General features: G+C 57.3%; 2 protein-coding genes across 3 annotated transcripts in view; one reads left to right on the top strand and one right to left on the bottom strand.

Moving 5' to 3' along the window:
- Positions 1 to 8,871, top strand: part of UBE2O (ubiquitin-conjugating enzyme E2O) — a 52,715-nt gene extending 43,844 nt beyond the window's left edge. For both annotated transcript variants that reach the window (XM_008590111.1, XM_008590110.1), the window contains 9 exons: positions 496 to 650; positions 926 to 1,038; positions 1,132 to 1,260; positions 1,920 to 2,009; positions 3,005 to 3,701; positions 4,006 to 4,142; positions 6,116 to 6,319; positions 6,417 to 6,474; positions 6,634 to 8,871. In XM_008590111.1, the coding sequence (XP_008588333.1) occupies positions 496 to 650; positions 926 to 1,038; positions 1,132 to 1,260; positions 1,920 to 2,009; positions 3,005 to 3,701; positions 4,006 to 4,142; positions 6,116 to 6,319; positions 6,417 to 6,474; positions 6,634 to 7,304 (2,254 nt within the window). In that variant the 3' untranslated portion in view covers positions 7,305 to 8,871. The remainder of the gene's footprint in view (positions 1 to 495; positions 651 to 925; positions 1,039 to 1,131; positions 1,261 to 1,919; positions 2,010 to 3,004; positions 3,702 to 4,005; positions 4,143 to 6,115; positions 6,320 to 6,416; positions 6,475 to 6,633) is intronic.
- Positions 8,872 to 9,932: 1,061 nt separating this feature from the next.
- SPHK1 (sphingosine kinase 1) overlaps positions 9,933 to 11,961 on the bottom strand; it is a 2,939-nt gene continuing 910 nt past the window's right edge. Inside the window, exons 3-6 of the mRNA XM_008590113.1 lie at positions 11,657 to 11,809; positions 11,484 to 11,578; positions 11,290 to 11,405; positions 9,933 to 11,007 (exon numbers count right to left, since the gene is read on the bottom strand). Coding sequence (XP_008588335.1) covers positions 10,257 to 11,007; positions 11,290 to 11,405; positions 11,484 to 11,578; positions 11,657 to 11,809 — 1,115 coding nt within the window. The 3' untranslated portion in view covers positions 9,933 to 10,256. The remainder of the gene's footprint in view (positions 11,008 to 11,289; positions 11,406 to 11,483; positions 11,579 to 11,656; positions 11,810 to 11,961) is intronic.

Below are 11,961 nucleotides of genomic sequence, written 5' to 3'. Positions count from 1 at the left end.
GGAAGCACAAGAGGAAGAAAAAAAAAGTTCCCCGTGCCTTAAAGCCCGGGGATAGGAACCCCCCGGGCCGGGGGCCCCCCCCCCCCCAACGTTTAGCCTGAGACCAGCAGAGAGCCCTGTCCCCTTGGAACACACTTGTACACTGCCCACAGGCTGCAGGCCTCATGACAGCTCAGAGCTGCCCATCCCAAATGGCAAATGGTGCCTGAGGAGGGCCCTGGTAGAAAGGAGAGATTGGGGAATAGTGCAGAGGGTGGGATGGTGGCAGTGGCCTTGAGCCTGGCTGGAGCTCTCTGGGACCTGTTCTCAGAGGAGAACACATGGCACAGGAACCCCAGACGAGCTTTGCACACGTGGGAACTCTCAGCCCTCCCACCTGGGGTTAAGAGTTGCAGGTTATCAAGCCCGCAGTGAGAGGACAGGCAGAAAGATGATCTGCCCTTTCCCTGGGGAAGCATTTTTGCACGGCCTGGCTCACTGGCTTGCACCCGGCAGGGTGGCAGTGGAGGTGGTGACCACAATGACCTCAGCCGATGTGATGTGGCAGGATGGCTCCGTGGAGTGCAACATCCGCTCCAACGACCTCTTCCCCGTGCACCACCTGGACAACAATGAGTTCTGCCCTGGAGACTTCGTGGTGGACAAGCGAGGTAGTGCCAGCTCCAGAGGGGCAGCCAGCTAGGTAGCTGCTGATGAGGGCCCGGGTGGCTGCTTGGGGTCACTGCTAAAAGGAGGTCAGGGAGCAGACTGCCCGTTTGCAGGTGTCCGACCCTCTCGAGGGCTGGGGGAGGCCTATTTTGGCCTCTGCTGGCCAAGCCAGGGAATGACTGGGTCCTGTGCCCTACTGTAGTTTGAGATGGAATGGGTGGCAGGTGGGCACTGCCAGGGCTGCCCTGCTAGTTGCGTCCCCTCTCTGGTTCCCTAGTCCAGAGTTGTCCGGACCCTGCTGTCTATGGCGTGGTGCAGTCTGGGGACCACATTGGCCGCACCTGCATGGTGAAGTGGTTCAAGCTGCGGCCAAGCGGGGACGATGTGGAAGTGAGTCTGTGCCGCCCCTTCCTCTTCCTGCAGGGTGGGCTCTGGGGGTTGGTGCAGGGCCCCTGGCTCATGACAAGCCATCCTGTGCCACAGCTGATTGGAGAAGAGGAGGATGTGAGTGTTTACGACATTGCTGACCACCCCGATTTTCGCTTCCGCACAACTGACATCGTCATCCGTATTGGCAATACTGAGGACGGGGCTCCTCACAGGGAGGATGAGGTACACCCCAAGTCTCAGCTGCTTCCCATCCCATGCACCACCCGCAGTCCCTATTGGTGCCACCAGGTGGCTGCAGGAGACGAGACCTGAAAGTCCTCTAGGCTGTTCAGACTTCTTCAGGAGGCCTTCCTGTCCCCCTGCTGGGACCTGACTTCCTGAGCCCCTGCTGCTCGCGCTTACTGAGAGAGCCACGTTCCTTGTCACAAGCCCCGTGGGTGGGATGTCAGGTTCTGTGGAGCACAGGAGAGGCTTGGGCAGGGGCTTAAGCTGGGCCTGGAAGAAGAGGTGGGCACGTTGGGTGGGGTCAGGGCAGGTTCCAGGCAGGTTAGAGTGTGAACAGAAGAGCTGAAGCATGAAACCCCATCCTGGGGATGGCAAGAAGCCCAGAGAGGCTGAACACGGCAAGTAGAATCCCAGGGGCATATGAAGAGCCGAGTTATGAGCTTTCGACTGCCAGGTGGAGGAGAGTGGGCTCAGTGGACTGCAGGTGTTGAGGGTGTTTGAGCAAGAGGGCTGGACTCACCCCGTGCTGGTGCCCACATCCTTCAGTCCTCACAGCCTTGACCCTTGCTGCCCACTGCTGGACTTCCTCCAAGGTGCTCTGGCCCTCGCCCCTCTTGGAGAGCTGCCCCTTTGACTCTGTCCCCTTTGCCCAGCAGCCGTCAGTGGGCCAGGTGGCCCGCGTGGACGTCAGCAGCAAGGTGGAAGTGGTTTGGGCTGACAACTCGAAGACCATCATCTTGCCCCAGGTAATCCTCTGGTGAGACCCCAGCTGTTGGAGTCACAACTGTGCCCTGTCTCCTGTCCCTGAGAGCCTGAAGATAGGCTCTCAGATCTTCCTGGCAAGAGCTCAGATGTTACACACAGAGCCCCGGGGTGAGGGGACAGGGGCAGCTGGCAGCCAGCCCCCAGTCTCACCTCTCCTAGCAGGCTTTCCAGGTCGCCAGGTGCTTGTAGATTTTCACAAACCTCCAGGGTATTCCTGGATGTTCAGCTCACTATGCTAAGGAAATGCAAGTTACTTTCTACAAGGAGATGATGGCTTTCCCACCGGCGTTTCTTGGAAAACCTTAACAGATAGGAAGAGAACAGAGAAGAGCCAGCCAATTCCAGCTGCTGCTGCTGGGTTCTGAGCAAGAGGGCTACCCTTCCCTCGCCCCCTTGTTTGAGCCCATCCAACAGCCCAGCTCCCCTCTCCTGGTGCCCACTTGGGGTGGGTAAGGGAAGGGAATGGCTTCCCCCTCCTCTCTGTGACCTTCCAGGAAAGGGGACAGGATGTGCATGGGCCAGCTGTCCCGCACGCCTCCTGTCACATGTTCCCAGCTCCCAGTGCCACCCCACAGAGGCCACCCTGCCCACATGATTAGCGCCCTGAGTCCTTTGGGTGGTGGGGCTGGATTTGCTGAGGTTTCCCGTTGGGCCCCTTAGCCTGTTGGACAGACACTGACCAAGTGCGCAAAGGGGTAGGGGCGGCTGGAACAGGCTACTGGTTTGGGCTTTGGGTCCTGCTGAGGCATGGGACAGGTGAAGGGCTCTCCCAGAGACCTAGGGACCACCTAACATGGAGAGGCTCAAGCTGCCAAGTCTAGAGCAGAAAATGGGGGAGGGAGGAATGGCATTGCCAAGGCCTGGGTGAGCACAGTCATCACAGCAGTGAGGACTGGGGATCCCCAGGGCTCTTCGGTGGTGCAGAGATGACTTCCTGTCTGGCTTACCACTGCCCTTCCCTTCTTTCTGTCCCCAGCACTTGTACAACATTGAGTCTGAGATCGAGGAGTCAGACTACGACTCAGTGGAAGGCAGCACTAGTGGGGCATCCTCAGACGAGTGGGAGGATGACAGTGACAGCTGGGAGACAGACAATGGGCTGGTGGAGGACGAGCACCCCAAGATAGAGGAGCCCCCACTTCCACCTGCTGAGCAGCTGGCAGCCCCTGAGGAGGACAAGGGGGTGGTGATCAGTGAAGAGGCTGCAACGGCCGCCATCCAGGGCGCTGTGGCCATGGCCGCCCCCGTGGCGGGGCTGATGGAGAAGGCTGGCAAGGATGGGCCTCCCAAGAGCTTCCGGGAGTTGAAGGAGGCCATCAAGATCCTGGAGAGCCTCAAGAACATGACCGTGGAGCAGCTATTGACGGGCTCCCCCACATCCCCCACTGTGGAGCCCGAGAAACCAACGCGGGAGAAGAAGTTCCTGGATGACATCAAGAAGCTGCAGGAGAACCTCAAGAAGACCCTGGACAACGTGGCTATCGCAGAGGAGGAGAAGATGGAGGCGATGCCCGACACAGAGCGCAAGGAGGACAAGCCCGAAGGCCAGTCACCAGTGAAAGCCGAGTGGCCCAGCGAGACCCCAGTGCTCTGCCAGCAATGTGGTGGCAAGCCAGGTGTCACCTTCACCAGCGCCAAGGGCGAGGTCTTCTCAGTGCTGGAGTTTGCGCCCTGTGAGTCGGCCTCGCCTGTCTTCCCCTCCCCTGCCCACCTGGGCTCGTATTTGTGTTAACAGATCTGGAAGTCAGGTGGCTCATCCCCTCCCAGCCCCTGGCTGCAGCCCCGGGGGGAACTGTTTCCTGGTGCGGTCACGGTTCTCGTGCCAGGAGCAATGGATGGGAAGCACGTGGGTTACTCACCTGCCTGCTGAGCACACCTGCTTCCCCAGGCCAGGCTTTCCTGGGGCAGCAGCCAGTCTTGCAGAGCCAGCTCCAGAGCCTCCCCATGAGAGACTGACCATTCTCTTTTCCCCTTTAGCAAATCACTCTTTTAAGAAAATTGAGTTCCAGCCTCCAGAAGCCAAGAAGTTCTTCAGCACAGTACGGAAGGAGATGGCACTGCTGGCTACCTCACTGCCCGATGGTATCATGGTCAAGACCTTTGAGGATAGAATGGCAAGTAGGCAGGAGTGGGCAGGCGCAGTTGTGCAGTGTGGGTGCTCCGTAGCCGAGGCCTGCAGCCTCGGGTGTGTGCATCTCCGGGGCTGACCACCTGAGAGGCTGCCTGCCTAGCCACCTTTTATAGGTGAGGGGCCAACTTGGAGCCATGCAGCCACACAGCCAGCAGGGCTGGCAAGAGCCCCACACATGTCTAGGCCAATGGGCTGGAAACCAGATGGTTCTTTCTTTCCTCTCTCCCTTTTAATATTAGCTTGAAATTAGTTATATGATTATTACCTGGGTCTACTCTTAGTTTTGAAAAATCAGAACATTACGGAAAGAACTAAAGTTGCCTTTGACCAACACTTATACCTCCATTTTCGCCAAATCCTAGGCCTCTGTCTGCTCCCAGAGGTTGTGACTGTTACGAGTTGGTGGGTCTCCTTCCAGAAGACCTTTTAGAAATATTTTTATATTCTTGCTGTCACCATCAGCACATGGCATCTTTTGTGATCTGTTCACACAAATAGCGTGTGCCTGTGCATGTCCCCTGCAGCTTGCTTTCTTCACCCAGCGGTGATTCTTGAGCCCACGTGTGTTGGTTCATGTTGATCTTGTTCACTCGTTTTTACCTACAGAGTAGTAGACTGTCACGTGGCCACATCGCATTCCTTTTTTTCCTCTGTTTGCAGATGGACCCACCATTTCTGAGTTGTATTTACTGAAGGCAGTGTGAGGGCTTCCTTGGTTGCTCCAGGAATGGGCGAGCCATTCTGTCTGCCACCTTATTTTTTCAGCAAACCCTTCCAGGGCCCCTGCAGTGAGCCACACACCATGCTAGACACAGAATCAGAGTCTGAGGCCCCAGCTCTGGGCCCTGTTCTGGAAGGAGGGAGCCAAAGAAGGGACAAAGCAGAGATCCTGAGCACTACAAAGAGGGGTGTGATTCCTTTGGGCCCAGCTAGCCAGAAACCAGAGTGGGGCTGGGAAGGGCCGGTGCTGCTTGAGGATCTAACACTTTTGTATTTTCTTGAGTTTTAAATCCGTTTTGAAAATTACAGCCTGTCTCAGCTCTACTGAGGAAGAAGGGAACAAAATTTTTTGTTTCGTTCTGCTTTTCCCAAATCTCATTCAGAGGGGCAGGGATGTAGTGCCTTATCTTGAGGCTCGGGGGATGGTACCAAACATGCGTGAGAGGATTCCTTCGCTCCAGTTATGACTTTGCCCTTGCTGTTTTTCCAGCTTATCACTTACCCCAGGCCTGTTGCCCTGGCCGTTGACATTCTGTGCGCACACTCCGAATGTCTGCGGATCGTCTCTTAGGACCTAATGATCTGAGTTTCTTTGATGGTCTCCCAGCACTTCCCCTAGAGTGCCAACCCTTAATGTCATTTCTCTGGTTTTGAGACCATCCCCCTAGGTCCTCAAAAGCAAGTGCAGCCTCGCCATCCTGGAACTTTTTCTTAGCTTTTTTTTTTTTAAAGATGACCGGTAAGGGGATCTCAACCCTTGACTTGGTGTTGTCAGCACTGCACTCTCCCAAATGAGCTAACCAGCCATCCCTATATAGGGATCCGAACCCGTGGCCTTGGTGTTATCAGCACCACACTCTCCCGAGTGAGCCATGGGCCGCCCCCCCCCCCCTTTTTCTTTTACCCCCAGCTTCTTACTGCTTGTAATTGTTGCTTGCCTTGTTGGGGCTGGGGGTCATGGCAGGTGTTTCAAGAAATACAGTTTTAAAGTAATAATGTATGAGGGAAAAAACCTGATATAATAAAAACCAGCTTGGAAAATCCCTTTTGTGCCAGGCGTTCAAAGATGCCAAGTAGGGCTGCACAGACCTACGTCTGCGTCAGCTACTCTGTTGCTGGAGGTGTGCCACTGCTCCTTGCACGTGATCTGCACGGTGCCCTGGAAAAGAGCAAAACCAGACTCCACGTGCAGGACCCCTCAGCCCCGCACACCTCAGCCTTCCCTCCCTCTTCTAGGACCTCTTCTCGGCCCTCATCAAGGGCCCCACTCGAACCCCCTATGAGGATGGGCTCTACCTGTTTGACATACAGCTCCCCAACATCTACCCAGCTGTGCCCCCCCACTTTTGCTACCTCTCCCAGTGCAGTGGCCGCCTGAACCCCAACCTGTATGACAATGGGAAGGTGTGTGTCAGCCTTCTGGGCACCTGGATTGGAAAGGTGAGGACACAGCCAGCCCCCCGTCAGGGTCAAGGGAGAGCGAGAAGGGTGTGGGCATCTGTCTGGGATGGAGCTGATCGTGGTGTGTGTATTTCAGGGGACAGAGAGGTGGACGAGCAAATCCAGCCTTCTTCAGGTGCTCATCTCTATCCAAGGTACGTTTGGGCTGGGGGGGGGGTGGTGACGAGGAGGGGTGGTGGAAGGGACAGAGTCCCCAAGGGCACAGTGACTTTGCCTGTTCCCTTGGGGATCGAGGGCAGGCCTGACCTGATGGTCTCTCACACCGCTTAAGGGAAGGTGTTTCTCCCCGGCAGGCCTGATCCTGGTGAATGAACCATACTACAACGAAGCCGGCTTCGACAGCGACCGGGGCCTGCAGGAAGGCTATGAGAACAGTCGCTGCTACAACGAGATGGCGCTGATCCGCGTGGTGCAGTCCATGACCCAGCTGGTGCGGCGGCCCCCCGAAGTCTTTGAGCAGGAGATCCGGCAGCACTTCAGCGCTGGCGGCTGGCGGCTGGTGAACCGCATCGAGTCCTGGCTGGAAACCCATGCCCTGCTGGAGAGGGCCCAGGCGCTGCCCAACGGGGTCCCCAAGGCCAGCAGCTCGCCGGAGCCACCTGCTGTGGCCGAGCTCTCAGACTCCGGCCGAGAAGAAGCTGAGGATGGAGGGCTGGCCCCTGGAGAGGCCTCCCAGGGCTCAGACTCAGAGGGCGGTGTCCAGGGCCTGGCCTCAGCTAGCAGGGACCACACAGACCAGACTTCGGAGACCACGCCAGATGCGTCGGTGCCACCCAGTGTCAAACCAAAGAAGCGGAGAAAGAGTTACCGAAGCTTCTTTCCTGAAAAGAGTGGCTATCCTGACATCGGCTTCCCCCTCTTCCCGCTTTCTAAGGGTTTCATCAAGAGCATCCGTGGCGTTCTGACACAGTTCCGGGCCGCCCTGCTAGAGGCAGGCATGCCTGAGAGCACAGAGGACAAGTAGCCGCCAGCCCTCGAGGAAGGAGCGTCACAGCAGGAGAGGCCAGCTGCTGCCTGCTCACTCTCCCCTGGGATCTCCGCTCTTCCCATCCCCTTCTGTCCCTAATGCAGGCCCCACTGCCCTCTTCTCCCCGAGATGAGTTTGATGCTGAAGTGCAAGAAGTGTCTCGATGCTGCCGTTTCTGTTCCAAAGTGGTCTTTCAACAGGCGGCTCCCCCGGCAGAGTTGGAACCCTGTTGCCGGTTTTCCACTTGTCACCCCTGGCAGACTGTCCCGGCACTTGCTCCCTTGCTGCCCCCTTCTTGGGTCAGAGGTGGGGTGTTCCTAGGGCCTGATGCTGGGTGCTGGGGGTCCAGGTGCCCTGCAGATCAGCAGGAGAGTGGATGTGCCTTGCATGAAGTGTGGGTTGCTCCTGCAAGTCCTCTAGTCCTTTCAACCTCTTCAGTTCAACTATAGCCTCCCCATGTCCCTGACCCTCCTGCTGCCACTGCCACCAGCTCCTCCCTAGTCCCCCGGCATCAGCACTATCCCTTGGGAGTTGTAGCTGCTATCACTGACTCCCGACTGTACTCTGGCCTGTTTACCACATCATAGCCGTTAGGCCTGTTGAACTTGCTCTCTCAGAGAGGTTGGAACCAGGCTAGGCTCAGGGTGACACCCAGGAGAGGTGGTGTCCCTGACACACTAACATGGAGTTGACCAGGGAGCTGCTAGAAAAGAAACAGCTGTAGGTGCCTTGCTCATCCTGTCCAAGGCTGGTGGGGCATCGGCAGTTAAGGCCTTGCCTGTTTGGACTGTAACAGATGTCTGCTCTCTGTCTGGCCTCAGCTCCAGCCCCAGGAGGTAGGAGCAGCAGCACAGGGCCGGGGCAAGTGCTAGGGCCTCTCCCCCATCAGATGGCAACACTGGGAGGTGGCGTGCAGCTCACTGAGCATGCAGTGAGCCCGGCCTCTCGGATGGGAATGAGGCCTCCTGTCAGCCCTTTGCTTACAAACTCTGCAGGCTCAATCCCAAAAGAGAGGGGTGGCCGGCGGGGGCTCTCCCTCCCAAGGACAGGCCCAGAGGTTTACAAGTTTTCTAAGCTTTTGATAATGTGAAGCTCCAGGTTAAGAGGATGCTGTTGAGCACATTGCAGCTATGTAATTTTTGGTGTATGTATGTAATATTTAAGGTTGGGAAAAAGATAAATCTCAAAAGCAGAGATATTAATTCATACTAGAAAAAAAAGACAAAAAAAAAAAAGCCAAAGCATGATGTGTCTTGTCAGCCTTAAGTGGGCTCCACACCTGTGCTGTGCCGTGACCACCCTGCCAGCAGAACCGTGGGGGGAAGGAGCCGGACCACGTGCCGTGGCATATGGAGCCCAGAGTCGGTACCTTGAGAAACATCCAGAGTGACTGGTGGGGCCATGCTTCCCAGTGCATTGTTCATGTGGAGATGTGAATGCCTGCTGCTTACACTATCTGTATAAAGTGCTGTGTGATTAAACTTTTTTTTTACTTGCATTTTTTTTTTTTGGTTGGCTCATTAACAAAACAAGGTGACACCATTAAACCTGCCTCTGCCATTCATCTGGGCTCTGTTGCCTTTCTTCCTCTCTGGGGCATGCACCCATTTGCTAGTGTCTATCAAACACCCCCTCCCCTAGGAAGGAAAGACCCCTGTTAGCAGGGAAGGCTCATGGCAGCAGGTCCTGGCTGGCTTCCCTTGTCAGGTGGGGGGACCACTGCAAACAGCACCTTCCCCCTGCCCAGTCTGCTTGAATGCCTTTTCTGTGTCCAGTCATAGGATTTATGGGGGCAGGGAGGTAAGGATCTAGGCTGTGGTGGGTTGGTCCTCTTGCCTCTGGCAGGGTTCCATTCCTGGCTTGTGTTGTATTCCTCAAGAGCAAGTCTACAGCAATATCTGCCTTCCAGCAGCCGTGATCCCCAGAGGCCTGTGACTGACCAGTTCAGCCAGTTCAGCTCCTTCTAGATTCTGGAAGAGCTGATATCACAGCAGCTGGCAGTGGGAAGATGTCACCATCCTGGGCTTTAAGCCAAAATAGTTGCCCAATTTGGGAGATTGGCATCTGCCCCTCCTTGCTGCTTTCTTTTAACTCCTGCCCAACACTCCTCCACAAGGACGGGTGGAAAAGAACAGAGGTGGCTGAGTGAGCCTGGGAAACCCTAGATCTGTCATGGGGGGATGACACACTCCTAAGAAGGGAACCGCTGCCTGCCATTTTGACTACTGAAATCTGTTTCTTGCCAGTTTCCCTAATTCCCTAAACTCAGATATTTTCCCTTTCCTGCTAAATCCACACAGGGCTCCAACCAGATTTGCTGAGACTAGCTGGCTTGCAGCCCGAGGTAAGACATACCAGCTGAGCCTCAATCCTCCCATATGTGCAGTCAGGCAGCTGGCCAAGCTCCAAGGCTGCTTGGTATTATTGTCAGTGTGGCAGAGCCCCACCCCTGCATAAGAAGGCTGGACCAACTCTTGGCCTGTGCCCACCACCAGAATGGCTGTGCCTGGAGGATACTACCATACACTGCCCAATCCAGGGGGCACCACTGGGCATCATTAACATTCTATAGCCCCAGCTGTAGCAAGACCCTATTCCCTCCCCGATCCCCAGGACAGACCAGCAGGCTAGGAATGTCACTTTATTTATTCATGGGGTGGGGCTCCCAGAGCAAAATAGGGTGCCTTCAACAGGCAACTAGGCCCAGCCAGCTGAGCTCCCAGCACAGGGCCTCATTCCAGCCCTTCATGGACACAGCCTGTCCTCCTGCAGCACAGCCTCCACCTTCCCAGCCTTCCAGTATTCTCCTCCACCCCACATGAGCTATGGACAGGCCCCCAAGTCCTGAGGGAAGGAGGGAGAGTCCTGAGCTCAGTGCAGGATGAACAGACCTACTAAGGCACAGCAAAGCCCACAGGGTCATAAGGGCTCTTCTGTAGGTGGTGTCTGCTAGGGATCCTGGCTGGGTGGGGGCTCCACACAGCCACTGACCATCCAGAAGTAGTTTGGGTGCACCTGGCCCTGCACAGCCTCGCTGACCATCGACTCCCCATCCACTGTAAACACACCCCTCCCATCCCTGGGCTCCAGGCGGAAGGCAACCACGGGCACATACACCAAGTAAGGGCAGTCATAGTCCATATGCCTGCCTTTCTCCATGGCTAAGAAGAGGCGCAGCAGTGAGGCCCGAGACACGCCTGCCCGCAGATAGAACAGATGCATGGCCCCAGCAGCACAGCGGCCCATGGGCGCTGCAAACATCTCGCTGCCCAGGTGCGAGTGCAGCAGCACCAGCACCAGCACAAAGTCCTGCTCAGGCACCACGGTCCAGTGAGAGGGCACTGGCTCCTCCAGGGGCACCAGGTGAGTATCCACAGGGCCCTGCTGGACCAGAGCTGGGGAAGCGGTTGTCTTGGAGACCTCCCTTCCTACAGGGAGGTAGGCCAGCCGGCCTTGGTAGGTGCGCAGGGCTGCCAGGCGCAGGAAGGTGCCCAGAGTGAAGCGCATCTGTCCCAGGTGCCGATACTTCTCACTCTCCAGGTCCACATCAGCAACGAAGCCCCAGGCCAGGCTGAGCACAGAGAAGAGGTGCAGCCCGGAGGCGGTGTGCAGTGACAGCAGATTCATGGGCGACAGTAGCCGCCGGCACAGCAGCAGCGTGCAGTTGGTCAGGAGGTCTTCATTAGTCACCTGCTCATAGCTTCAGGGAGAAGAGGTCAGATTGGATAGGACAGAAGCCCCATGCATCTTCCCCTTCCTCCTCCTGGGGCCTAGGGGCAGGTGGTCCCTAGAGAGGTGGCAGGAACAATGACAGATGGAACAGTTGGGGTCACCAGGAGAGGGCCCCAGAACTGAGGGCAAAGCTCCAGAGGGAGACGAGGGAATGGAAGTTACCTTGGCCTATGGGAACTTAGAAAAGGAAACCTGGCAGCAGAGGGGCACTGAGGGGAAACTGAGGCCCACTCTGGCCATGGGCTCTCACCCAGCATAATGGTTCAAGGAAGCTGCCAGCGCGTTGCCAGAGCCTGCTGGGAGGCTACACAGGGGCTTCCGGATGGCGGTCTCCCAGTCAGGCCGCTCCATGAGCCCATTCACCACCTGTGGGAGCAGGTGTGGCTCAGCCTGGGAAGCACCCCACGCCCCACCGCCCAGGCCGGCCTCTGGGGCAGGCCTCACCTCGTGCATCAGGCCGTCCCCGGACATGACCACCAGCGCGTCCCAGCGGCCCAGCTCCTCGGCCCGCACCAGCTCCCGCGCGTGGTTCTGCCGCTCTGCAGGGAGACCTCGGCTGTCAGGGCAGGGATCCCCTGGCAGGGGATGCTCCCTGCACTCCCTCCAGGAGCACTCACCAGTGAGCATCAGCGTGAAGGAGACCTCGGCCTCGGCCAGGAGGGGCTGCACGTGGCTCCGGAAGAGCTGCAGGGCCTTGCCCTTGCCGCTGCGCGGGTTCAGCAGCACCAGCACTCGGCAGGGCCGCGGGAGTCGGCCCAGGGGGTTCCCCTCTGAAAAAGCAAACCCGAAAAAGCCGCGTCCCCAACAGGCCACTAGGGGGCTGAGGACAACAGCGGCACTGGGCTGGGAAAGTGGTGCCTGTCATACCCGGGTAGTTGACCCAACAAGCCTGCGGCCTCCTGTGGGGAGCTGGAGGGGGGGT

The sequence above is a fragment of the Galeopterus variegatus genome, unplaced genomic scaffold (genome assembly GCF_000696425.1).
Source record: "Galeopterus variegatus unplaced genomic scaffold, G_variegatus-3.0.2 Scaffold5848, whole genome shotgun sequence".
Classification (NCBI taxonomy): domain Eukaryota; kingdom Metazoa; phylum Chordata; class Mammalia; order Dermoptera; family Cynocephalidae; genus Galeopterus; species Galeopterus variegatus.
The sequence above is the reverse complement of the archived record's forward strand: the minus strand, read 5'-3'. Positions and strand labels throughout refer to the sequence as shown.